General features: G+C 39.5%; 1 protein-coding gene across 5 annotated transcripts; it reads left to right on the forward strand.

The window, feature by feature from the left end:
• Positions 1–518: 518 nt before the first annotated feature.
• On the forward strand, positions 519–12,893 carry cdca2 (cell division cycle associated 2). 5 transcript variants are annotated; one of them, XM_088421723.1, is made up of 16 exons: positions 519–724; positions 817–842; positions 1,135–1,312; positions 1,383–1,519; positions 2,302–2,470; positions 3,399–3,553; positions 3,701–3,865; positions 4,303–4,432; positions 6,035–6,357; positions 7,133–7,178; positions 7,265–7,339; positions 8,068–8,186; positions 9,488–9,547; positions 9,757–9,825; positions 10,892–11,051; positions 11,966–12,893. In XM_088421723.1, exons 3-16 carry the CDS (start codon positions 1,135–1,137, stop codon positions 12,790–12,792), a joined length of 2,613 nt encoding a protein of 870 aa, XP_088277849.1. In that variant the 5' UTR covers positions 519–724; positions 817–842; the 3' UTR covers positions 12,793–12,893. The 5 variants fall into 5 exon arrangements, with proteins under 5 accessions (XP_088277849.1, XP_088277842.1, XP_088277866.1 ...); XM_088421716.1 differs by having other exon boundaries at positions 519–842; XM_088421740.1 differs by having other exon boundaries at positions 519–842; positions 3,701–3,829.
• The last annotated feature ends 12,402 nt before the right edge of the window (positions 12,894–25,295 follow it).

Genomic DNA, 25,295 nt, shown 5'->3' on the forward strand with positions numbered 1-25,295 from the left:
TATTTTTATGATTTAGATACTTCAAAGTAGGCACATTTGACCCAGATACAGCTTTGCATATTTTGACATTTTCTCATTCAACTTCGTGGTGTGAATGGTGTTTTATGATGTGAATTGCCTTTTGGTTCACAGCAATGCATTATCAAGAGTTAGTATGTTGAATTTTACAAACTCTTTGAAGTGTTTAAAACCACTTTATAAGTGTTGTATAATAATTTTAAAATATACCGCATTATACTACACAGTGGTCATCAGTACTCTATTTACTTGATCGTTCGCTAAATATGCAGAAATTTATCTTTAATGTTTTATTTAACTTTATGTGCATATTTGTTTGCATCTTGCCGTTAGGTTTTGTTTTTTTTTTTGACGCCCGGCTGTCTAAATTTATAATCAGTCACAATTTTGACAGACAAACCGGAAACGAAGCAGGTTTGGGTGGTCACGTGAAACATTTTCGCATTCCCATTGGGCAATTCATATTAAAGTAGTTCCTGTTTTGCTTCGATAACTGCACATAGAATGTAGTATTTCGACAATATATTGAGTTTTTGAGTTATTTTGGCATTTTGACGAAACCAATTAGTGAATTTCCTCACCAACCCAATTTTGTTTTACACCAAAACGAGACAGCGATTTTTTTCCACCCCGGTTTCTGAGTGCTATGATGTCTGCGGAAGGATCTGAAAGCATCACATGGTGTTGTGGAGCGTAATTTGAAATTGTTCGATCCTTTCTTACATAATTTTCACGGAATACTGTATACACTTGTATTTGAACTTCAACCTCTGGGTTTTTTTAAATTTGTCTACACAGGGTTAAAGGATTTTGCATATTTTAAGGTGAGTGTTTGCTGTAATACTTATCCACAATCACTAATGTCTATAGGTCACATTTGCTCGAACGACAAACCAGTATTTTTTTTTTAATTCGGTCTTTAACCATTTTTCGAGTATATGTGGGTATTAAATGATTAATTACATTTTCAGTGGCCATCGTTAACCTTTTTTCTCTAACGCGCCAAGGCCCATTTTAAACCAACAGTTTTGAATTCAATGTTGACCACTATAATCTGGAAAAACAAAAGAACTACACATGGTAACATTGTAGTTTAATTTACGTTTTGTTATGCAGATGACCACTGCACAGAAGCCTATCGTGGACAAGGAGACAGACCAGAGCAAAATGTTGTCCCCTTCAGAAGAAAAATCTGCATGTTTTTCAAGGACGTCTTTTGAATTGCAAAGACTCACACCTTCTCAGTTTGGCATTACCGTTCAAAGTTTCAGCCTGTTACCATCGAAAAGCAAAGGTGAGGTCACTGGTACAATATACTTTAAGAAAGCAAATTTGATAAATCTTACCCTTTTCCCTTGCTCCAGAAAAGTCTCGCGTGGCGCAATTAAAAGCAAGGAGGAGGTCTAGTGTAGGTGTTAGGGGCTCTCCAGAAACGAACTCGCTCATCCGCTTCATTGCTCAACAAAAAATGAAGAAACCTTCAAACTGTCAAACTCCAGAGGTGAGAAGTCACAACGCAAACAGTGTTTGTTTTCTTATCACTTTTTGAGGGATTTTGTGATGCAATCTTGAGTTTACAGGTGCGTGATCATCTTTACTTTTACATTCTGTCACGTTTCAAGTAGTAGGCTATAATGCACCAGGAATAGAGATGCACTTCTTATTCTTTTCAGCCTGTCACTGTTAATTGTGATACGAATGCTGACTTGAAATTTTCCCAAAGAGTTAAAGTTATAGGTACTTGGGTGGTTGCTGTCAATTTGTGAAACCCTTTAGGTCTGTATTGCTTCACCATGTGGCCAACTACAAACCTGTGTTTATTTGAATTGTTTTATTATTGTCCTGCTTTGTTATGAAACACTCTGTTGTTGTTGTTGTAGTTTGGTATTTAAAGTTCTATTTAAGTCCAGTTGGAACTTGCAATGTTTTTACATTTGTAGTAAAGTATCACCAGCACTGTGTAAAATTGTGTGTAAATATTAGTGGGTTTAACAATGTTTTCTATTCATCTGTGCCAAAGAGGCCTACTTTGATAGGATGGCTTGTAATCTTTCACATTCAGTACTATTTTCACATTTACACAAAGTCTATTTTAATCTAAATTGGATCGAAATTGTTTATGCTGAATTATGTATGGTACTCACCCTTTTATACATGAGACTTGTGACAAAAAATATATACTTTATTCGTTTTATACATACAGAAACTTGTTTTGTCATTCATATTGAAATGTTGAGTTGCATCTCTTAGTAGATTTGTTGTCTCCGTTATCTGAACTCTCAGCAGCTTGTCAGAGGTAGTCCCTTCCTCCCTCGGGTAGCATCCAACCTGAAGCAGAAAATAGCTTCCTTCCAAAGTCTAATGGGTGTGGAGGAGAGCGAGGTCCGTGATCTGATGCCAAGACAGGCTGACAACACTGGAGGATGCATGAAGACAAGAGATTATCTGTCTGGTAAGTCATTGCAACAGGATTGAAAGTTTCAGTTCTCAACATTGGTCAGTCACTAGGATCTCTACTGGCAAGCACTATACAAAAACAGTGCAATCAAGCACTACAAGCCCAACTCTGTGGTGTCATTCCGCTCGACTGCACGACAAAAAGTACAGTACAATCCAAACAAGGGAAATAACCTTTGATAGGCAAAAAATACCTTTGAGCTCATTTTAAATATATTTGTCTAAAACTATATTCTTTGATGTTGACAAAAAGTAAACCTCATTAAAATCCGTTGAACAATCTAGTCATCTGTGCCGTCCAGCTACCTTGTTAGCCTTGCAAGTTACATGTGCCTACGTAGAGGAAAAAATAACAGCGTGAACATCAAAGTAATTAAAACAACACAAATGTACAGTTTCCACAAGTTTCAACAATTAATTGTTGAAAGCAACTGTTTGTACCTAAAAGAGTCAAGATACTGTGGTTTCTCTCCATCATAAGAAAATATTTTCTGATTTTATGTTGTCTATCATGCAAGCAGATTTGAGTATTTTTTGTGTCCAATCTAAATGAGACATTTGCGAGCATCTGCTATTATTTTGGAAAGCAATGAAAGATCATTCAGAATAATTTATCAAAAACTAAAACTCGTGTTTTATGCCCTTTATAAGGCACGCTGTCAGTTTTTGAGAAAACTGAAGGCTTTTAGGTTGTTTTTTTAATTGGGCAGTGCCTTTATAGCACTCGCTCTTGCGTCTATCTTGGCAAAAATAAAACATGAACAATTATCACTTAAGTATGAGTTTATTATCACAAGTAACAGACACTAATCATTATACGTTGATGTGTATGCCATTGCTGAACCATTTAGGTCAAAAGGTTGGTCTAATGTTGTTTTGGTGTGTCTTCAAAATATTTTCAAGGGCTGCATTTTACATTTCAGATGAATACCACCCAGATGAAGGGAAAGAGAATAACCATCAAGGGGTGTCACCTGCACCCTGCAAAAAGCGTCGAGTGGGCCCCCTGAAAGGCTGTGAAGTGCAGATTAGAGATGCATATGTTCCAGACTTTTACTTGAAAGGGAGTGACAAGGAGGTATTATCACTGACCATGAACTTTCTTGACTGCTGTCATGAAACGGTGTTTCTGTTTCTTTCAATTAAAAAAAACAAAAAACACAAATCCAACCTTTATGCTGTCTGTCTTCTGATTGGAAGCTTTGATGGTTTGTTGTGTCCACAGGGAGAGAAGGAGCTAGTGGCAGAATCCAAGGACGATGTCAACAGAGGACCGCTGCCATCAAGTGAGACTGTAGAGGAAACCCAACCTTCTACGCCTCTTCGTGGTTACCATGAGCCACTCATGCCCTTGGTATATAACACCTTTTCATCTGAAAACAACCAACAGGTGTGCATTTCTGACACTTACTGTAGATGTGCATGTTAGCAGTGAATTAACAGAAAAAGCCAGACTTACCTCATAACAGTCGTAAACATCTTCAGATTGTGTTGTTGCATCTCAACATATTTTCTTCTTTAGTCCTCATTCAAAAAATAGCACAATTAATAACTTTTACATGCTATACAGCTACAAGGCAGTGTCTCTCATGTTTTTAATGGAGGTTGGTGCATTGATGATATTGACTTGAGTGTGTTGCTTTAGTCAGTTGTTGAATTGTTCGTTAACATGACAGTAAAACATGTCCTAAAACGGCATGCAGTTATTATTCAAGCTGACATTGTGGAGATTGGTTTTCCTTCTGTGTTAGTAAAGGAAGTACTTGGAACTGGGTTATCTGGAGGTACTTGTGAAAAAAATCATTTTAACTTATTCTTCCTCAACAGGACACCGTGTTTGAACCTCAAAACTCCAGCCAAGCGCTGCCCAGTGACCTTACATCAGCTTCGCCTGAGGAATCTTCCTCGGCTTTCCGGCTCTCAATGCCCCCCTCCCCAAAAAATAGAAAATCACCAGGTAAAACACACACTGCTTTCCGAGATACATTTTCCAGTCATATTTATCATGGAACCACCAGACTAGTAATGTACAAACCTTCTTTAAGATTGTGCCTAATAGCCTGGTGTGCCCAATAGTCCCAAAAACATGGTAATAATTTAGATCCATTGTTAGTTAAACTTAAAATAAATCATTATATGGTGCTTTTGCAGCAGCTGCAACAAAGTGTTTTACAGAACATATAGCGTAAAAACATTACTAATAAAACAGCAGAACACATATTAAACATTGACAATGGTACAGTCATGCCTTGTCTTTTTTGAAGCAATATACAGTAGGTGAAGGGAGAGATGCACCAGTTGATTAGGGATTTTTATGATCGCTGCATGCATGATGTCACATAACTGTTAAAAGCGAAGTTTAAAAGTAAACCAGCATCCGTTTGATGAGTGACATACAATTAGAGCTGCTTTAAATCCCTGGAGCTGTTTCTCAGTTCCAAATACACGTCAGCAGCATACTCATTGCTCTTCAACCAATTTGCATGTAGTTTAATCTAGGGCTGCGCGATGAATCGATTTTCAATCGCGATCACGATATTGTCTGCCACGATGAATTAAGCTTCTCCTCAGTGATATTAACATTTAAAAAGACAGGTACGTGTATGTCAAATCAAGCACTTTGTCATCCTACCACCAGGGAGCAATACTTTCCACATTTTTGCACAACTAAAGCTGCTTAATTTACCCTAATATAATATTTACCCGTGTGAAATGGCGTTGAGTTGGAATTACCAAAAATGACATTTTGACCGCTAATTGATTAAAATTTGCTTAAAAGTAAATAATGTGCGTGGTTGTAAGTAGGCTTCATTTTTTTCATTGGTTTGCACTCAGCAAGGAAGTAGGCATTGTTGCCATGTGTGCCAAGTTTTTGCCATGTCTTGGGTGATTTTCTTTCAATTATTATTTACTTTGTTTTAGTTTAACATTATTATTGTTCCTAAATATCAAGCCTTGAAGCCTTGTTTATCTGCTGCTTGTTTTAAAAAAAAGGGGGGCAATAAATAGACATCTTTGACCAAACATGATAAATAATCGTCATTGATACTTTTGATATCGATATTGACCAGAATAATGGTGATTACTATTTTGGATATAATCACGCAATTCTAACTTAATCTGAGGTAGTGTATATGGATTAATCTGTAGCCAAGTAGCTTTCATTTTCAAAAATGTTGCGTACAACACATTACTCCATATTGTGTATTACTTAATTCTTTCTTTGTTTTGTTTCTTGTTTGTTTTTAATTGTGAAACAATAGAAAATAAGCAACAATATCAGGATATTTGAAATGTTCTGGGGGGAAAAGTATGAAAAAGTAAAATTGTATCTGATCAATCAGTGCAATAAACATTTGGAATGGTTGCTTTTAGAAATATTTAGTAGTGACAGCCGTAGTTGTCAAAGAAAAGCTTTCTATTACTTGCGTCCTAACATTTAAAAAAAAAAAAAAAAAATCTTTCAAACTATTCGTCCTGGAATTGTCCTTCCACAAATCGTGCACAGCTGATAACATTTTTTGATTTGATTCACTTTTCATTGTTCTTGTGCATACAGAAGAAAACGTCTCCTCTGGGACATCTGCGGCAAACAAGAAAAAGAAGCAGGTGCATTTTGGGTGTCCTCTTTCCCCTGAATTGTTTGATCGAAAACTGCCCCCCAGCACCCCGTTGCAGAAGGGGGGGACACCAGCTCGGGCATCAACACCAGGTGGCATCTTGAAGAATTCAACGTTCAAGACACCACAGCGGAATGAATCTTGCACCCCGCAAGCTCAACCAGACCACAGCAGTGATATTGGGGCCTCCCCGGTCTTTGCGTTGTCTCATAACTGCAGGTTGCTGCATATTGCAGAAGATGGCGTAGAGGAGTTTGAAAAGGTATGGTACCTGTCTGTATTTTATTTTTTTTCTTATACAGTTGAATTCTGCATGATTATTTTTGTAATTGTGTGATGAAGTTACATTTGTTAGTTGAGAATGAACAGGATTTTTTGTAAATAGGTATCAATACACTGTTTAATACTGTAATAATAGTTTTTGTGTTATCGATTGCTCTTCTCGCTCTCAAGTTTTTTTAAAATTTTTTATTCTTTGTTAATATTGGGTTTTATCCGTTACACGTCTTATGAAGTATAAACAGTGCAATGAGTTATTTAAGCAGAAGAAACTACGACTTACTGTTGTGCCAGTTTACTTTTTCTGATCAGTAGTAACTAGATAATGTATATTTTGCTTTCTAGTTGTTTTACCAAAAACCTTTATTGTATCGCTAATTTTGAAATAAAAATGTCACAGTTATGGTCTAAGAGAAACTAACTCAGCCAAAACAAATGTTTACTCATTAGAACTTGGCAAAGTGTGCCAAAACAAAAATTTGTGAGATGTCACACAAACACAGCTATCGCAATTAGGCTACAGTTTTGTTCACATTGCATAATTTTACCCTTATTTTGAGACGCCGAGGCTGCAGTGTTTTTTCAAATCCTTTGTTATTGCTTCATGTGAGTTAGAGATATGCTTTACAATAACATTTACATAACTTAAAAAATAGGCTGACCCCGAAATCTAATCATACAAAAAAGAATTCTTTAGTACAAGATGGCCTAGTTTGTGGTTGAGAAATTATTCTGTATTTTTTTTTCTTTGCATCTAGATCACTTTTCCGTCCAAAGAACTCAATGACTCTGCAGTTATGACAGGTTGGATTTTGCATTTTGTTTACAATCAGTTGTAATGCGAGGTCAGCGTAATGTATGACTTTGCTTTATTTTTATTTTTTTTTCAGAGCTTACGAATAATGCCCAAATGAATTTAAATGATGCTTTCCATGATGAGGCGTTTTCTCCACTGATAACATCAGGTAAAACACTGTTACAACTTTACAAATTGGGAAAGTGAAAGTGAAGACCCATTAAAAAAAAAAATTATTGATTAGAAAAATCCAATTTATTATCTATGCCCAGTTCTACAGTGTTACCTCGCCACTTAGCGCTTGACTTTTACGGCTTCAGTGTTTAACTTTTTTTCTTCAAAGGACGTCAATTCACAGCAGTGCCTGATGTACTGCAATAACACTCCCACACTCAGGCCTACTATGGAGTCTGAAGCACTCTAACAGTCAGTCAATACACGCAAATGAAGGCACTTTTGCGTAACCATTGCTTGTCATTTCACATCGACTGAGTCATGGCATTATATAAAGGTGTTCTGGCTTACGTGAGCAGATGCATGCGATTGACAACACAGACTGAGGCTGGCCCTCAAAGAAAAGTTGCAATGCGCTCAGTTCTGCGAAGAGAGTTGGTGAGCCGGCACTCACCACGCTCTGGATGCACTTTGCTGTGTTGTACTATGGCTAGGAGATCTCTGGACATGGGAAAGAACGATGGACAAGGTTTTAATCAGCACACTTCATACACTTGATTTGCATACGTACAATGTCCGTCGGGATGGGTGGGTCCTATCTTGCAGAATTCACTTATTGCGGGGGTTTTCCGGTGTCCATTAACCGCAGAAAACAAGGCAACACTGTAGTTGTGGTATTATATTAGTAAATGAACAACCAGATTTACTGATTTTTGTTTTTAGAAGTGAAGTCTGAGGCAAGACCAGCAACTCAGCTCAACTTCCTAAATGACCTGTCAGAGGAGAAGCAACCTGAGGCTGTCATCAAAGCTACAGCTAGATTGAGGAAGCGTGATAAAAAGGTCTGCCCTCCATTCGTGTTTGTTATTGTTCCCCTCCAATTCTTTCATGTTGTCATTCCTCAGTGAAACTGACTTGTGGGCAAGCAACATGGGTACCACTCTAACTGTGAATGTGAGTGTAACTGGTTGCTTATGTGTCCTGGGATTGACTTGAAACAAGTCCATGGCGTAGTCAGCCTTTTGCCTATAGTTACCTGTTCCAGGCTCCAGCACACTCACTTGAACAGGATAAGCAGTGTTGGTGGAATCTAATAAAAATTTACATTTAATGTTGGAGACCTGTACCTATTCTTTTAAATTTGGAAAACAAATGTCTCAATAGAAAACAAAACTTGAGTAACGTCAGCCAATTTCACTTAGCAGTGAACATATGAGGAAAGATGAACTCCTTTTAATGGTTGCTATATCTATGGCTTTTTGACACCACACAGAAGAGTTCCATGAATAAGGAAGACACAAAAACTATGAAAAGATCAACATGTGAAACTAAATCTAAAAATTCTTTGCCTAATCTTGCGTGAAAATGGTATAGTTAGCAGATATGCATGTCCAGGTTCATGTTTTTTTGGTGATATTAACCTGCATCCTGTGAATTTATTGTTGACCATTTCCACACCAGACTAAAGTCACCATTGGACTTGGTGGCTTCACTTTTAACAGAAGCAATTCAAACCGACACAGAAATAGCAAAATGAACACATTTTTGGGAGTGCAGAGGAGGTCACAGTTAACCATGAAATATAGTCAAATGTTAGAAACTATTTTTAAAGTGTTTGTTTGTAGGGGAACCAAATGTAATTTATTTAGATAAATATCAGCCTCAATTTAACCACAGTAGCACCATTTCCAAGATTTTAAACAACTTCAGGTGTAATTACGGTACTTATAAACGCTCACGGTCCTGGTGCTACTGTAAATTACGGCCACCTTCTATACAGTAGATCCCCAAATGTTATTAAACTGACTCCATAACCTGTATGTGGTTTGCGTGATGTTCCCATGCCCGTGTGGGTTTTCTCTGAACACTTCGGTTTCCTCCCACGTTTCAAAAACACGGCATGGTAAGTATATTGGACACTCCAAATTGTCCTTAGATTTGTTTGTCAGTCCAGCTGGTCATCTTTGTGTGCCGGCAACCAGTTTGGGTTGGGTCGGGAAATATTCAATGTATTTTACAATACTCTGTAATATAGAGGATTCTCGGAAGTTGATTCGCAACATGAAACTGAACTCTGCTTTTATTCTTCTTTTTTTTTCTCCAATCTTTCTCTCCCTGACCACACAAATGCCTTCCATTGCAGGCAGCGCCTACATCTGAACGTACAAATGGATTGCCAGCTACTCGTAGTCGGAAGAGAAAGGTATTACGGCTTCTGATCTCACCATTTAGCAGACATGATTTTCTTTTTATCAGTCAGCTTTATCTAACAGTTGCCAATAGATCCACTGTTTAATTCCATTAAATACGGAAGTAATCACATTTCAGCATATCTACTTTCTGTGAGTGTGCGTTCGAGAAATGGTCCATATCATGTTCATCATCTTTCTGCCAATTTTCTCTTCCCTTTAGCTAGTGGAGATGAACAAACCTGTGAGGAGGTCGACACGCTCTGCTGCCAAGCCTTCTGAGACGATTAAAGTGAGTTTACCGAGGCTCGTGTTACACAGATTCTGGTCAGAAAAGTCACACAGTCGCACACAGCCCGACAATCGATGTCAGCTACTACTAAGTAATTCGCACGCAGGCGAACTATACCGGGTTACCGCGGGAACCGATTTGATCGAAGGAACGGGTGTTTGTGAGAGCGGCGCATTGACGCTGTTTTACATTTTAATGTCAGGAAAATGGCAGTTTTCAGCCCATTTAGTCACTCTGCTGGCATGGTCTCCAGCACTTATTAGCTTCCTGAGGGTGAGCCCTCAAGACGATGGTATGGATGTTTGGTGGCCGGCCGGCATTGAATGACGTCTTCAAGGGGGCAAGGCAGCCACACTGTGAGAGGTGTGGCCCTAGCAAACATGACATTACTTCCTGTTTAGAAATAGCAGGACCATGAAACTCATATTTTATTTGAAATTACCAATGTGTCACATGTAATTTATATGCATATATTTCACTGTGGAACGTTTGAAATAGGCCTTTTAAATTGGGAGATTCATGCGTCAAAATGAATATGGTTTGCAAATAATTAAAGGTGTGTTCACAATCATGATTTAAGAAAGTTAAAACTTATATTGCAATACTTTATATATAGTATTATAGTATGACTCTCACAATGTTTGAGTAGACAGGCAGCATTTACCAGTAAATTAATTATGAATTGCTGGAGATGGACAAGCAGTGTAAATCTCCGTCTGCTTGTAAAGAGGCCCTGTACTTATTCACAGCATCCAGAATGCAAAATGATGTCCCATGCATCTGCATTAATGTTGCAGAAGTGCTCACAGTAATGTGAGGTGTTCATCTTCCTCTGGAGCCTGACATACCAAACTCCATAAAATTCTCATATTCCCTTGTTCAACCGGTGTGAGGTTTACAGATGACCGTTCAGTAAATAGGCCTCCATAGGACTAGCAAGATTAGCAGCACCTTGTCGCAAACGAGTGATGCAATTTTTTCATATAGTATACAGCACACTTGAATAAATAGTAAATGTTTAAATCCACCAGTTTTGTTTTTTTTTGCGCAACTTTTGTCTCCACAGTCAGCCTCAACAGCAGCAAATCGGTGGAAGAAGGAAGTCAACCTTTCTCTTTACGGCTCCCGAGAATACGCATCCAAGAATCCTGGACTTAGTCCCATCACAGAGTTGTTCATCCACCCTTCTGGAGAAGCGGAGAACAGTCTCCCCACCAGCAGTGCGGGTAAAAAATATATACGCTTCTCACACTTGTATAATGATTAAGGCTCACTTAAAGCTCCTGTCCCAGTGAGAGGCCCACATTGGTGAGGTATTCTCGTCAGGCTTCGTTCAACGACGCAAAAGTTTGCCAGACGTTCACCTGCACTTCAAGTGCATTGTGCACTGCACTGCACTTCAAGTACATTGTGATTGATCAAAGTAGTTAAATTCGCGTTAAATTTCTACAAAGAGTTTCAAGGTGAAAAGTACAAGCAATAACCTACTGTAAGTGTATATGCATGCGTACATGCCAGCACCCAAGCTCCACTAACCAATACTAGTATCACTACGACAGTAAATGGATTGCGAATAGTTTGGGAAGTTTTCCAAATGTCAAATTCTTACGCTATTTTGAAAACATTCTTTTGTGATGAAAAGTCAATTTTTATTGTTATTTTGGGTATTTTGTAGAAGAAAAGGACGTTTGTAATGTTGAGGCATCACTATAGTTAGTTAATTATTAGCGTAAAAGTCAATGTTTTCATAAAATATCTTTTGTATTGCTGATTAATTAAAAAAAAGAAGAAAGCCAAAACCTTTTCAGCATGAAAAAAAGAGTGTAGTCATCTTTCATTTGGTAGTGTCTGTGTTTACATAGTAATAAAACACTATTCCGTGATCCTTGAAAGATCAGCCAGAGTGCTCTAAATATGCTTGCACTGAAAAGGTGTTTTTTATCGTTATTTTTTTTAATGGCACGCAGCAAAAGAGAGGTTGACACTGGATGGCTGGAAAGGCACTCCGGAGACCCAACTTTTTATATACAAACTTTAATAACTATTCATAATGCGTCCCATTTATAATGTTGTTAACCTTGAAATTTGTCAAGCCATAACTGATGACTTTTGTTGTACTGATTTCTCTCTAAAATCCTAGATGAAATTGCTTTCTCCAAATATGAACCTGGTGAATCAGCAAGCAATGGCCATGGGACTACAGTTTCTATTGGTGAAAGTCCATCAGGCGTTCCGTTGCATTCTGGCAAAAGCGCATTAGGGAAGAACGCTTGCTCATCAAGGCCCCGGGCCGCGAGGAAAAAAGCCAGTGTTTCAATAGATAACCTGCCGTGTGTGGAACCTCAGTTGCAGACCAACGAGAACCCTGAAAGAGAGATCACTCCAGTCACTGCTGTGTCAATAGAAGTCCCATCAGAAGCAATCGCAGTTGGTGCCGAAGAACATTGTGCCCTCACAATTGCTGACACACCCAGCACACAAACAGATACAAATTCGGAAGGTCATCCAGTTGGTGACGGTTCAGCCTCTGCTTGCCTGTTAGGAGAACAAACCTGTGCAGGGACCTTGACTGTCGCATCCCCCGGGGCAACCTGGCGTGCCCGAATTGTGTCAAGGCGCAGGAGGTGTTCTTTGAACCTGGCGGAGAAACAACCTCAACAGGAAATTGAAGCGCAGCAGAAAACAAACAACGACTCAAAGTGTGGCCCTCCTGAAAACGGGGCGCAAGGCAGCAGTGGCCTGGCTTCCTGGCAGGCCGATTTTAATTTCGAGGATGTCTTCAAACGTCTTCCCAGCAGGGGGCAGCGCTCAGTGCGCCGCAGTCTACGGAACCAACTCAACACGGATAATAATGACACGGGGCTGTCCTGGGTGCCTGCGGTTTCCCCCGAAATCAAAAAAGGAACCGGCAGGAAGTCCAGCAGTCGTAGATTCCCTTCTATTTGTCTGCCAACGGGTACTGTCTGAGGACCTCATAATTGGACAGTTTTTGCCTTCCATTCAAACATACCTTACATCTGGGATTTTTTTTTTCCCCCGCTGTTAACATTAAATTGCCTGTTGTACAAGCTTGTTTTTATATGGGTTGAAAGTGTTGATTTGCATCGTTCCTTTATGCAAACCACTCAATATACCAAGAGCCCAATCATTTATGCTGACCTGCTCTCAATCAATATCTAACCACACATTGGCCCTTTACTCTCAAAAGTCACTAGATCGAGCCTCAACGAGTCAATATTTTCTCTTAGTGGATAAATGAAGATGGCCTTAGTGCATTACCAATCTGCCAGACAAGGTTAGAGGCTACTGGCTTAATGCAAAAGAAATAGAGGGAAGAATTAAATAGTTGCGCAAAAAAAAAAAAAAAAGCACTTGGTTTGGTCAATTAAAGCCGTGGTGGCTATTCAGAAAAAGGGACGAATAAAAGCAAGGACATGTGGAACCAAATGCTCTTTTTACTTTACAAAATCTACTTTGCACACACACAGAGACGATCCAACGAACAAACATCCTCAATGACTGTTGCAAACAGTTAAAATTGACCATCTCAAAGATAATACTGAAACTTTACAAATGTACACACGAATATAGCAGTTAGGTAGGAATTAGCCTTCTAAAAAATATTTTACTAAGTTTAATGAGTCCCACATTTTAAAATTCAACTGTTTGAAGATCGAAAGCTCTCAACCTTACGCAAAATTAGTGCGACGGCAACTAACGCACCGTGATCTCGACAACAGTGAATGACCGTTTTGAAAAACGTGAGTGGAGTTGAATGAAAATATGCTGCCTGTCGACCTCTACCGGATTTTTAAAAAAAAAACATCCCCAAGAGAGTTTTTAAGCATTCACAGTCGCAGCAACTCGAGTTTTCAGCCCACATGGGAAGGTCGGCTTCTCAGGAGATTCCGCAGCGAGATGTATCCATCACAGTGTAATTGACTTTCCACTTTAAGATCAAGCTTGAGTCACTCGGCCGTAGGACACCAAGGTCCCCGTTTTGTGTCTGAATGCCAGTTCAGGATTTGCCGATCCGGAGACGAATGGTCCCTCGCCCTCAGGGGTGACGCAGCGAGACTGTAGTGCCATCCCGTGGTCGTTTTGAGGTACTGCTTATCAAGCCGCCTCTTCAAAACGATCAAGCACTCAGCCAGTGAAACAAATGTAGAAGAACGCATTTAGCAACATTCACATTCGTTTGCATGAGTCGGGTTGATATGTTTAAAAGAAAAAGGCGAGCGTGTTTATACAACACGGCGTGCCGACCTTTGCTAAGTTTGGGTGACTGCGAACAGGCTGCTTTATTGTTTAGTGTGTATGCAGAAAGGTGCAAGTCTATAGCTTTTTTTTTGGGGGGGGGGGGGGGGGGGCGTGTGAGTGAGGGGTGTGAAGCCGAAGCTACCGTCCCTAGTAGACAGGCATAGTGAAGACGGCTTAAGCATAAGAACAATGGGGTCCTTTGAGCAAGACGACGCCCCCAAGACATGTGGCCTCCTGTCACCGTGGCAACCCCCCATGGGACACGGAGAGGGTCTGACAGCTGGAGAGAAGGACTTGCAAAAAAAAAAAAAAAAAATCAGCGCCTTTCTTTCTACTGCTTCTCATCCATGTGCTCCCAGGACCTTGCGGATGGAATAGGGTACTGAAGCTTGAGTCTTGTAGCTTCCTCATACTGCCTCAAAGTCATCATGCCTTCACAATCTGCACTGAAGGATAACATTTACTTGTGCCGTTCTGATCTCACTCCTTTAAAAAAGCCCAACTTTAAGTACAAAAATAAGACAGGTTTAGTCAATTATTGGCCATTAGGATGTTGACCTTTGTGTTAAAAAAACATAGTCATACTGCATCTCGCAATACCATGCAGCCAGCCATATTGGTAGATGTTACCCCTTTTATTTTTATTCCAAACCCTGTGTTAACTTTAAGCACAAGGAGATGCTTGAAAGGCAGGCAAATGCACGGTTTGTCAAAGAGTTGATTGGATCAAATAAATTATGAGACTGCTTTGCTGACCCGAAGGTACTGCGTGGCAGTACATGACATAAGAGTATTTTGACTTTTGAAGACTTTTGCATTATGGGAGAGCAGGCTAAGCCAATCAACTAAGTCATTGAAAGGCTTGCAAATATCATAAGTTGTCTGCTAGTGCCACCTGATGGTTCTAGGGAGTCAACACAAATTATAGCCAGACATGGCCTAAATTTGATATACAGTATAGGCATCCTGTCCTATATCGACATCCTGTTTTTAAGCATTTAGAAGGGACGGCAGCGCGGCATTTTGAAAGTTGTCATGTTTTGGCAATCCATGCAATATTTTAGCCTACGAGTGGGTTTTTGTATGCTTTCCCTTTGATATCACACATCAAAAAGCCCAAGTTGGGTCCAAATTATGATATTTTTTATATTTTGATGATTTGGGAAGCCGACACAAATTTTAGCCTGATATGGACTAAATTTGATACTTAGAAGTTGCACCTCTCGACATCCCGTTTTTAAGCTTTTAGAAGGGACGGCAGCGTGACAATTTGAAAGTTGTCATGTTTTGGCAATCCACGCAGTATTTTAGCCTCCTAGTGTGTTTTTTGTATGCTTTTCCTTTGATATCATACATCAAAAAACCCAAGTTGGGTCAAAATTGTTCTATATGTTTTATATTTTGACAATTTCCGTCACAAAACATCTGTATCATCTAATAGAAGGTGATTCATTTAGTTATATTTGTAATCATAAGTCACCACCATAAAGAACAAAGATACATTATTTATTTAAAATAATTTTCTCAATTGAAATTGGGTCATTCCTGCGGCGCACTTTAAGAGCTCTTGTGGCACACTAATTAGCCCCCCAGGAATTTGCACCAAAAAAAGTGTTGAGTCCGCGGAGAACAATTCTGTATCGTAAATAGTAAGCTATTCACTTGACCTGGATAATGTAAATATGCTGCATGTAGTAATATAATTAAAAGTAGTAATGCGGTCGTCATAAAACCTCATTCATTTAGCAAGCGTGGCGATGATGTGACGTCATCTTTAGTATATATCTCCATGAAAAGGTCAATTAAATCCCATTTATCTGACCGCAGCATCGAGCTGCAGGGATTCTAACACGTAAATGTGATATTCGTTTTACCATCGATTCGTCATCAATTCATTGTTGCGCCTCTGTATTGATCCCTGCCCTGATTCGTGAGCTTTGTGCTATTTTCCCTGTATTTTCCACCTGAAAAATATCCCAATCAATCACCGCATCCGCATTTGACTTTACCCACCCACCTTGGTTCGCCTTTTTTTCTGCCATGCCCCAAGGTCGAATTCAGGTAAATGTACAAGCATATGATTTTTCCATGCCTTTTTCAATTGGTTGCGCGTCTTCTGCTCAGGCACAAAGACATTTAATCGGTTATTTGCACGTGCGGATTGACAGACTCCCTTCTTTCAATTAGTTAATTAGTAGCCGAATGGTCTGAAGTTTTCTGGCCGCCCTAGTGCTTTTCCGCGGAGTGAGTTCTCCATTATTGATGCTCAGAGCGGGAGCCGTAAGCCCGGCACAGCTCTCCTGCAGGGCCAAAGGCAGCAGGAGGAGGGAAACAAACAAAGGCAAGATGACAACACAAGCGTCTCACAGCTACTTTGTTTGCTCTGCTGGCCCAGTGTGTCTCGCAGCTGTCTGAGGTCTGCTGCTAACAGCTGCGTCTGTACGTCTTGACAAGGTGTGCGCTGTGTGCTTAGTAAGGGAAGGCTCCCTGCGCATCGCTTGACACATCATGGGGATTAGTGTGCACTAAGTCGTCTTCTACGTGTTGCCGGCTTAGGGCTGAAACTTCATAAATCCAAATGTGCTACCATATTTTTCCAAATATCTGCACGAAACATTTTTTTCTTAGGAAAAACATATTAACCTCAAACTTTCAGGAAATCTTGACAGACCACTGGAAAGTCAATTCTAATAGAAGCTTAGGACATTATTCAAGGTTTAACCCTTTTATTCCAGATTCTTCTTTTTTTCCTCAAAATCAAAAAAAATATGGCATATATTACTTGTTGGTAAGTCTAGCATACTTGGAAAATTAGTTAAAAAATTGCCACTTCCATAGATTCGGTCTACAGTGAAATATTATCAATATACTGTATTTTCCGCACTACAAGGCGCACCTAAAAGCCTTATTTATTTAAAAAAGCTTATGGTGCGTCTTATATATGGATCAATATTGAGATTGGGATTGGTAGATGGGGAATGAGCTGATAAAGTAAGCTTTACCTGTTTCTTTTGTGTGTTTACGGTTGAACAAGGTTGCTCATATTGACATTGAGTTATTATGCTATTGAGAGTTTACAGTCATAATTTGAGTTATTGTTATTACTTTGAGTATTACTATATGATTGAAAAGGTTTTAAAATATGTCATTAATTGAGAGTGCGCCTTATAATCCGGTGCGCCTTACAGTGCGGAAAGTACATGAAAATACCATTGGAACTGTAGATCCTATAGATACTTGTACACAAAAACTGTCAAATTTTACGAAGTGAACATGTCTGTCTTGTGTATATGTTGTACATATTCAACCTGTGGTCTGCTGCCGCACTCATCTCTGCTGGAGTAGATACCAATAACAGAAAGTAAACATTTTGCCCCGACTTTTCTCCTCCGATCTCACGGTGGTTTTGGCCGTGCACCCTCTTTGATACAACAACCGGATTTTATACTTTGTGTCCCTGGATCGTATGTACAGGTGGGTGCCAAAAAATGTAAATTGAAGAGAAAGTTCATTTGATTGAAATTCTTTGTTTCAAAAGGTTAGCAAAAAGTGAAATATTTAGAACGTCTTTCCCTTAAATTTGGATTATTATAATAGAACGACCCCCCCCCCCCCCACACACACACACACAAGTGACATGGGTAAAACTGGGTTGAGCCGAAGCACAAGTATGCAAGGTCCACTGTACTGCACCTCCAAATGAGGTTTTGAAGACAAATGGTGCCTTAGTCATTAGGGGTACACATCAAAAGATGTCTTTCTTTCAAATCTGATCCTTGCGTCATTTCATCATTTCTTCCGCTCGACAGATCTGCAGTGCCATCTGAAGTGCCTGCAGGTGTGGATGTGCGCTGCATCCTGTGTGTTCGTCATACTTTCCCTCCCCTCTGCTTGTTGCATCATCAGGAAAACTGCAGCCTGCTCCCTTTTGGTGTTTAAATGAGCTTTAATTGGGTCAATCTCTGGGGACGAGCTTCAGCACAGCAAGTCATTGCGCAGCGATATCAAAATCCATCCATGTGAGACCAAATCATTGCGCAGTCAACAATACGTGGCCTTAAGATAGTTGGCAGCCAACCATGGAAACTGGGGGAGCTAGACAAGCATATAATTAACTCCGCCAGCTTCCTGCGGAATGCACCTGAAGGCACATATTTATTCGCTATGCTGATTTTCACACAAGTCATAATTTTAAACTGACCAAACTTTGTTGATGCTTAAAGTGATTGGAATTCTTGTCAGCATGGCTACAGTGGCGGCAAGGTTGTTTAACGTTAAATTGCCGTGACATTTAATACTGCGCTTGAGTCCGAACAAAATGTACATTTCCGCTTTCCCGACTTGATCACCACATCGATATGAAATGGGATTTACCAAGTGAAAGTCTGGACGCATGGGGGCTACATAGAGCCTGATGAGAGATAACCGTAGGTGGAATTTGCCTATGTTTGGTCTTCAGCATTACCGTCCGAGGGATCAAAAGGCACGCCGAAGGAAAATTCCTTTTCAAAAGCTGTGAATCCCTTGCTATGTTTAAAAAGATAATACTATGCTACAGATATATCGCACAATTGTGAGAAATTGTACAAAATATCTGAGTCTACATTTCCGATAATGGCAGATTATTTCTTGTATTCCTTTTTTTGGGTTATAAACTATATTTGCAATTCACTTGTACATTTACTGAATATCATGATTTTTATTTATTTTTTTTTTTTATAGAGAACAAGGGATCAGTCTTAAACGTCTTCCTAATCCTTTGAGCATGTAAATTGTATTTAACTCCGATGTATGGACTTTTTTTCTATGTCCTTTATTTTGATGAAATTTGTGTTTACATGTTCAATAAATCAATTCGATCGCCCAGGTTTGTTGTATTTCTTGGGTTTGCAAATGAGTCCCAGCTAATACAGATTTTTTTGTTTTTTTTTAAACGCCGAATCCAATATTTGACTCTGTAAAACTCCTATAACCGATTAATCGCCAGATTAATAAAAGTCTACACAGGAAGGCCAGAGCTAAAATTCAAACCCAGAACCTCTCAACTGTCAGGCTCACATCGGCTGTCATGGCACACACATGACCGTCATGATAAACAAGCAGGTGTTTGGTTGGGGTCAAATAAATAGTCATTAATTATGAGCACAGCTGTGTGTGTGTGTGTTGTTTGCGATATTTTGCGCAGTCAAAGGACTCGTTGTTGAAGAACTCACAGCCTCAGGCCATACTGCTGCATATGCCGTGACGGAGTTACATTCACATCCTTGGACTGATGAGCTTAGCTTAGCCAAATATAAGTGGCCTTTTTATTCAATATTTTAAATTTCACAAGTAGCCTATATATTACTTTTCAGCCATACTGAATGGAACATTCACGTTAGCATTAGCATCTAGCTCCTTCGCACTACTGCTCAGGGCAGGTAAAATTCTTCGACTAGCCTGAAGAGATTCAAAATGAGCGGGGGTCACTATCAGGGTCAATACAAGACATTCAGCTTTGGTTCCTGTTGGATTACAAACAACCAGTCTTGTATTTCTACATTTTCATTTTCATTTCAGCACATAGCGCCAATGTGTTTGATGTGACGTCATGACTTCCTTGTGAGATTTTTTTAAATGTCTTCTGTCGTGTATATCTTTACGTGGGTGCCACCCAGTGTCCAAAATGAGACACTACAACACCATTTCATTCTGTTCACTTTTTGCGGTTCACTTCTTGCAAAGAAGTTTTGATTAGGTCATTTTCCTTCCTCTGGATATTTGTGTTTCATTGTATTTATTCATTTATTTATTTGTATATTTCTTTATTCTTCTTTAGTCTATACAAAATATGTATTTCATGAACCACTGGAAAAAAGATCATAGAAAATTCCATTCAATTCATGTAACTTGAGGAATTTGTTATATTGTGATACAAAGGGGACCAAATGTTCTTTTCAACAATATACTGTAGTTACAGGTGACCCCCGCTATTTGCGAGAAATTGGGACCAGGGGGGCATTCATAGCAAAAATTGACGTATAATTGACAAAAACGTTTTTCAGATATATAGGATGATTTTCCCTGTCTGGCCCTCTAAAATCTTTGCATGGATAATCAATCCTGTATGAAAAAATTGACTGTTAATTCCCAGAACCATGCAAAAAAAGATCCATCCACTACACAACATCAATTGACTCCGGTGTGTGTCCCAAAATCTGTATTTAAATGTGTTGTTTACACTTAGAAGAGCAGTGCATCCCTTCAATCTTGTTTTGTGTTGGAATGACACTTGTTTACGTTCCCCCCTGTTGTCTATCTTTAAATAGAAAAATAAAACTGGAACTCTCTGTCAATGTCATCCATATTGAACAAAGCCATTTTTCACCTTCACCGCGATACACAACAAGACTGTCATGTTGTTACATATCTGTCAGCATCATCGGTGTGTTTAATGTATTTCATTGGAATTACATAACCGACAGCCTCCTGCTCCAGATAAACATGAACATCTTTACAGAGAGGAATTCAATTATTCAATTAGGCAATGTATTGAATTAAATACTGCCTCGCCACAGTTGACATTCGAGCAGCACAGATCGTTACTCGCTTTGTAATTTTATTGAGGGCCGTGTCGGCTTCATCGTTCATGAGAACAACTTATGCTCCCATTAGTCTGCGGTGATTTAGGAGTGTGTTACTTGGCTTCTAATTTAAATGCGACTGCATTGGCTCGTGGTAATCAAATTAAGGAGTCGTATCATTTGCATTCACTACAATCTGATCAACCACTTGCTTTTTAACATAACTTTTCTCACGTCTCTCAATGGTCCTGTATAAGTCTGTGCTTAGTTAAAAAAAAAAAAGGGGGGGGGGGGGGGGGGGTAACTGGGAATGAGCGGGAAAGGGGTTACGTTGATGGCAGGAGGTGAAGAAGTAGACAAAGCCTGTTGAGCCCATGAGGTTAAGTTCCCCATATGCAGCGGGCCCACAAGAATGTGTGAGAGAATCCTGAAGACTGCATTGTTTCAATGGGGCATCCTGCTCTGCAAACACCACAGAGCTGCTAGTCGTGGACCTGGGAGGTCTGCAGACCAAACAGCCATATAACTCAGGCATTGTTTTTTATGCGAATGTGCGGAAAGTTCTCTGTGGTGGAGCATAATCTCGGGAGAAATCGTCCTTTTTTTTGTTTGTTTTTTTAAACAAGATGAAACATCACACCTCCAAAACCAATCAAGGTCACAAAGACATTTAATTATCCTTGGTCAAAGTACCTAAATTGTTTTCTTTTCCTCTCATTTTGCTGTCGCTTTCCTCATTTTGACATTTGTCATGAGTCATCCGATCCCAGTTACTGTCCCTTTGTTTGGCAGGTTATGTTGGATCTTTTCTGCGTCAATACTCAGCCTTCTTCTTCTTCTTACAAGACCCGAGGGATGGCATGTGAGACCATTCCATTGTTGCTCTCATCCTATATGTGTCCCATCTATTTGTTTCCTGTTCCACAACAAGAGCAGCACTCTACTGTCTGGCCTCGTACGTATCTCCTTTTACGACCTGTTACTACATTGATATATAATCTAATCAAATGAGTGGAAAGCATAAAAAATGAACTCATTTTCTATTCACGATTAGTTTCTTTCCCAAAGTCACTCGAGATAGCTTCAGTTCTCATGCAACCCTAATGAGGAAACGCAGAATAGAAAATAATGGAATAGTTGACCATTTTTCTTTCAAATCGAAGAAAATCAACATTGCTATGTGATAATGATAAATTACAAATTTAATATCCAACTTTACATTTTATGTCTGTATTTATTTTTTGCTCCTAGATAGTTTCAGTGTTTAAGAAGTGCAGTCCATATTTACTTATAATTGTGTCATGAAACGAGAAAAGTTGAAGCGAGGAACCCATGGACATGTTTGAATTATTTTTGTTGCTGAATTATGACTGACTGACTTGAGTGTGAGCTGTGCTTGTTAGGGGGAAGATTGTGACGTTGTGTTGGTGAACACCAAAGACTACAAATCAAAATCTAGTAAGTAAGCGATACAGTATCTAATTGTAGTCGATAAATTAACTGTTTTTCATATTTGAGGGGAAGTCTATCCAAAAATTTTCTCTACATTAATATTGTATGCGGCCCCGCTCGTCTGAACAGGACATTGTGGTTAATATTACATTTGTAGAATATGAATTAAGCAACAAAACCTACTCATTATTTTCAATCTCAGGGGGTGGCCATTTTGCCACATGTTGTGCAGTGAAAATGACACGTGAACGGTTTTCTCTTTCTAGAGGGGGCTTTGCAAAATAATTGAGAAGCACTGGGTTAGGGTATTCTACCTTCAGCAATGTTTACGACTATAACCGCTCCCCTGTCTCCTGTTCTTAGTAGTGCTAAAGTCACACTATTATTTCTTGATAATGGGCTTGTCAGAGACCCCCGTTGCAAGCGTACAGCCACTTAAATGACTGTTAAACACAGCAGGACCATCGATTTGTCAAGCCAAGAATTCTCTGCTGTTTCTCAGCTGAGCAGGTGTACTCTAAAGTCCAGTGCACTTCACGAGTGAAGGAGGTGCCGTTTTCAGCGAGCGGGCAGGAAGTTGAAGCAAGCAGTCGGTCCAATAGGTATCTGCTTTGAGTTGGAGCCCAATACCAACAAGCTGCACCTCACCTTCCAGCTGCTGTCTGTCTCTTTAGATTTCGGGCAGGGGAGGGAGCATGGGTCACGGAGAGGGTGGGCTAAGGACGGTGTTGTTACTCTATGGGTGGGGGACTGCTTTTGGGCGGACTGGGCTTGGAAATTTCCGTTGTACATTTCAGCTCTTTTCAGGAGCGGAGGCTTCACTCGATTTGAGAGTTTGGGGACTTGGCAGTGAGCCAGGCCCAGCAGGAAGCCTGCTAGATTCACACGGACAAAAAAACAGTCATGGACATTGCCTCACTCTAATCAAAGAGCACCCCCCCCCCCCCCCAACAAAAAAAACACAGGAATTCACAAATGTGGTAAGCAATGGCTTCTTTGCTGCTTATACTGTACATTCCCTCGCTGTAGCCTGTCAATGAAGACCAACAGGAATGCATCGTTGTTATCCACCTAATGTTCGCATAGTTCAATCAAATCTTATAACCCTAAAAAAAAAAAACAACAACAACATTTCCGAGCCCAAAAGTGTGCATACCCAATTCATTTTTGTAAATTATTTGTAAATCAGTAAATCTGTCATGTGGTTTATAGGTAAACAAAATGCATTTTGATTTAAGTGGACCATAACATATTAGCCAACTTTTTGGAGCTTTAACTGTGTTCTAATGTTAATTTCTCACCCTAAATACCCCCAAAGTGTTTTTTTTCCTTTACTGATGCATTTCCTTGTTTATTCTGCGCTTTCACATCGGCCCGGCCTGTGCAGATCACAATGGCTTGAAGCGTGCTTATGACAGGAGCAAATAGTACCTCCTCATACCGCCTGTGCAAAAGATAATACATGCCGACCTCATCCACGTTTTTTTAGCTTTGTTTTGGTTTCGGACTCAAGATTTTGCACCGAATCGGCCAAGTAAACGGCAACGTTACATTTATTAGCTACAACGTTTTACTGTAGAAAATGGTTACGTGGCGAAAATGTATGTTTGGGCGCACACAGCCGGACAAACAACGTCATGGTACACAATTTACGCATGTGGAACTAGTGTTATGAATACTGACGGAGTTTTGCATTTTAATGTCAGTAAATGTCCTTGCTAACCATATGCTCACAGTAAAAAGCCTGTTTTTGGCCCTGTTATTCACGCTGTTGGACTAGTCGCCATCACCCACCAGGATCTTGAGGATAAGGGGTCAAGAAAATGGATTGATGCATGTTTTGTGGCCGTCTGGCAGTGATTTCAGTGCACAATAGCACGGAATGCACAAAACTTGGGCAAATATATGTAAACACTGGTTAGTCACCCCGTCCCCAGACTTGCATGGATACAAACAATGAAGCCACAGCCAGAGGTGGGCAGTCCATCGGCACCGACACGTGATGACTGAGACAAGTGCTTCACAGTATGGACGTTAAGGTGAAAATCTAACACTTTTCCACACTCTTTCTAAATGCAAACACAACTCGTACCAGGCAGGTAGAATGCAGTGTGGTCCAGGCACACGAGAATTAACAACATGGAGCATGCATCGGCCTGTCTGCCATACATGAAAGCCACAGCTGCTTTTTAGGCCATTCTTTCCAAGGTAAATTCTTGGTGTATTGCGAGGTATTGCTGGCGATCTATTATGTGTTTGGTGAGTGAACTCAAATACATAGCGCGATCATTGTGCACCGTCGAGAAACTTGTGCTGCATAGAGTGAACCCCCACACTTCTCTTCCTTCTCCTTCTTTTATTTTTGAATGGTATATATATATATATATATATATATATATATATATATATAATCACAAACCGTCATCCAAAACATGATTTGAATTATGTTGGCGAAGTTTTTCCTCATTCACTTTCCGTAGTTTGTTGACGTGATTGAACACATTTATTTACACCTTGAAATTTATAATCATTTGTTTAAACAACTAATGGTCTAAATATTACACACTGGAGCTTTAAGGTTCTGTTTCAAATATCATTTATGTCCTTTCTCCATACAATTATGGATAGTAGAATAGAATGCCCTAACAATTAAAATGGAGTCCCCTTTTTTGGTAGAGGACTTCTGCTCAACTTCAAGCAAGAAACACGGGATAGAATGTGGATGGGTAGTTCATAGGATTCTTTTGAATGTTTAACTTAAAAAAAAAAAAAAAAACTGTCCGAAATATTTATTTGAGCTAAATATTTTCCAAAATGTGGTGTATCTTTTTCCCTCACTCTTCACTAATTTTAAACTAGTGGACATTAATTCAACAAATAAAAATTGACCTTTTGAACCATCCATCCATCCATTTTTCTATATTGCTTGTCCTCATTAAGGTCAGGGGTGAGCTGGGCCTATCTCATTACCCATTACTTTGGATGAGAGGCAGAGTACTATGTGAACACATTTCCAGCCAATTACAACCATTTCAGACAATGAATGTCATTCTCAGGGTTGTTAAATTACAAGATTATTTGCAATTGATTAATTACAATCACAGTTAGGGTTATTTTTTTTAATTGTGTTGATCTAATGTTTAATCTCTAACTTTATGTTATCATTAGGAGTAGGACCGTTCTTACGCATTAAGC

Source organism: Hippichthys cyanospilos, chromosome 1 (genome assembly GCF_059441005.1).
Source record: "Hippichthys cyanospilos isolate Australia breed blue-spotted pipefish chromosome 1, RoL_Hcya_1.0, whole genome shotgun sequence".
Lineage (NCBI taxonomy): Eukaryota > Metazoa > Chordata > Actinopteri > Syngnathiformes > Syngnathidae > Hippichthys > Hippichthys cyanospilos.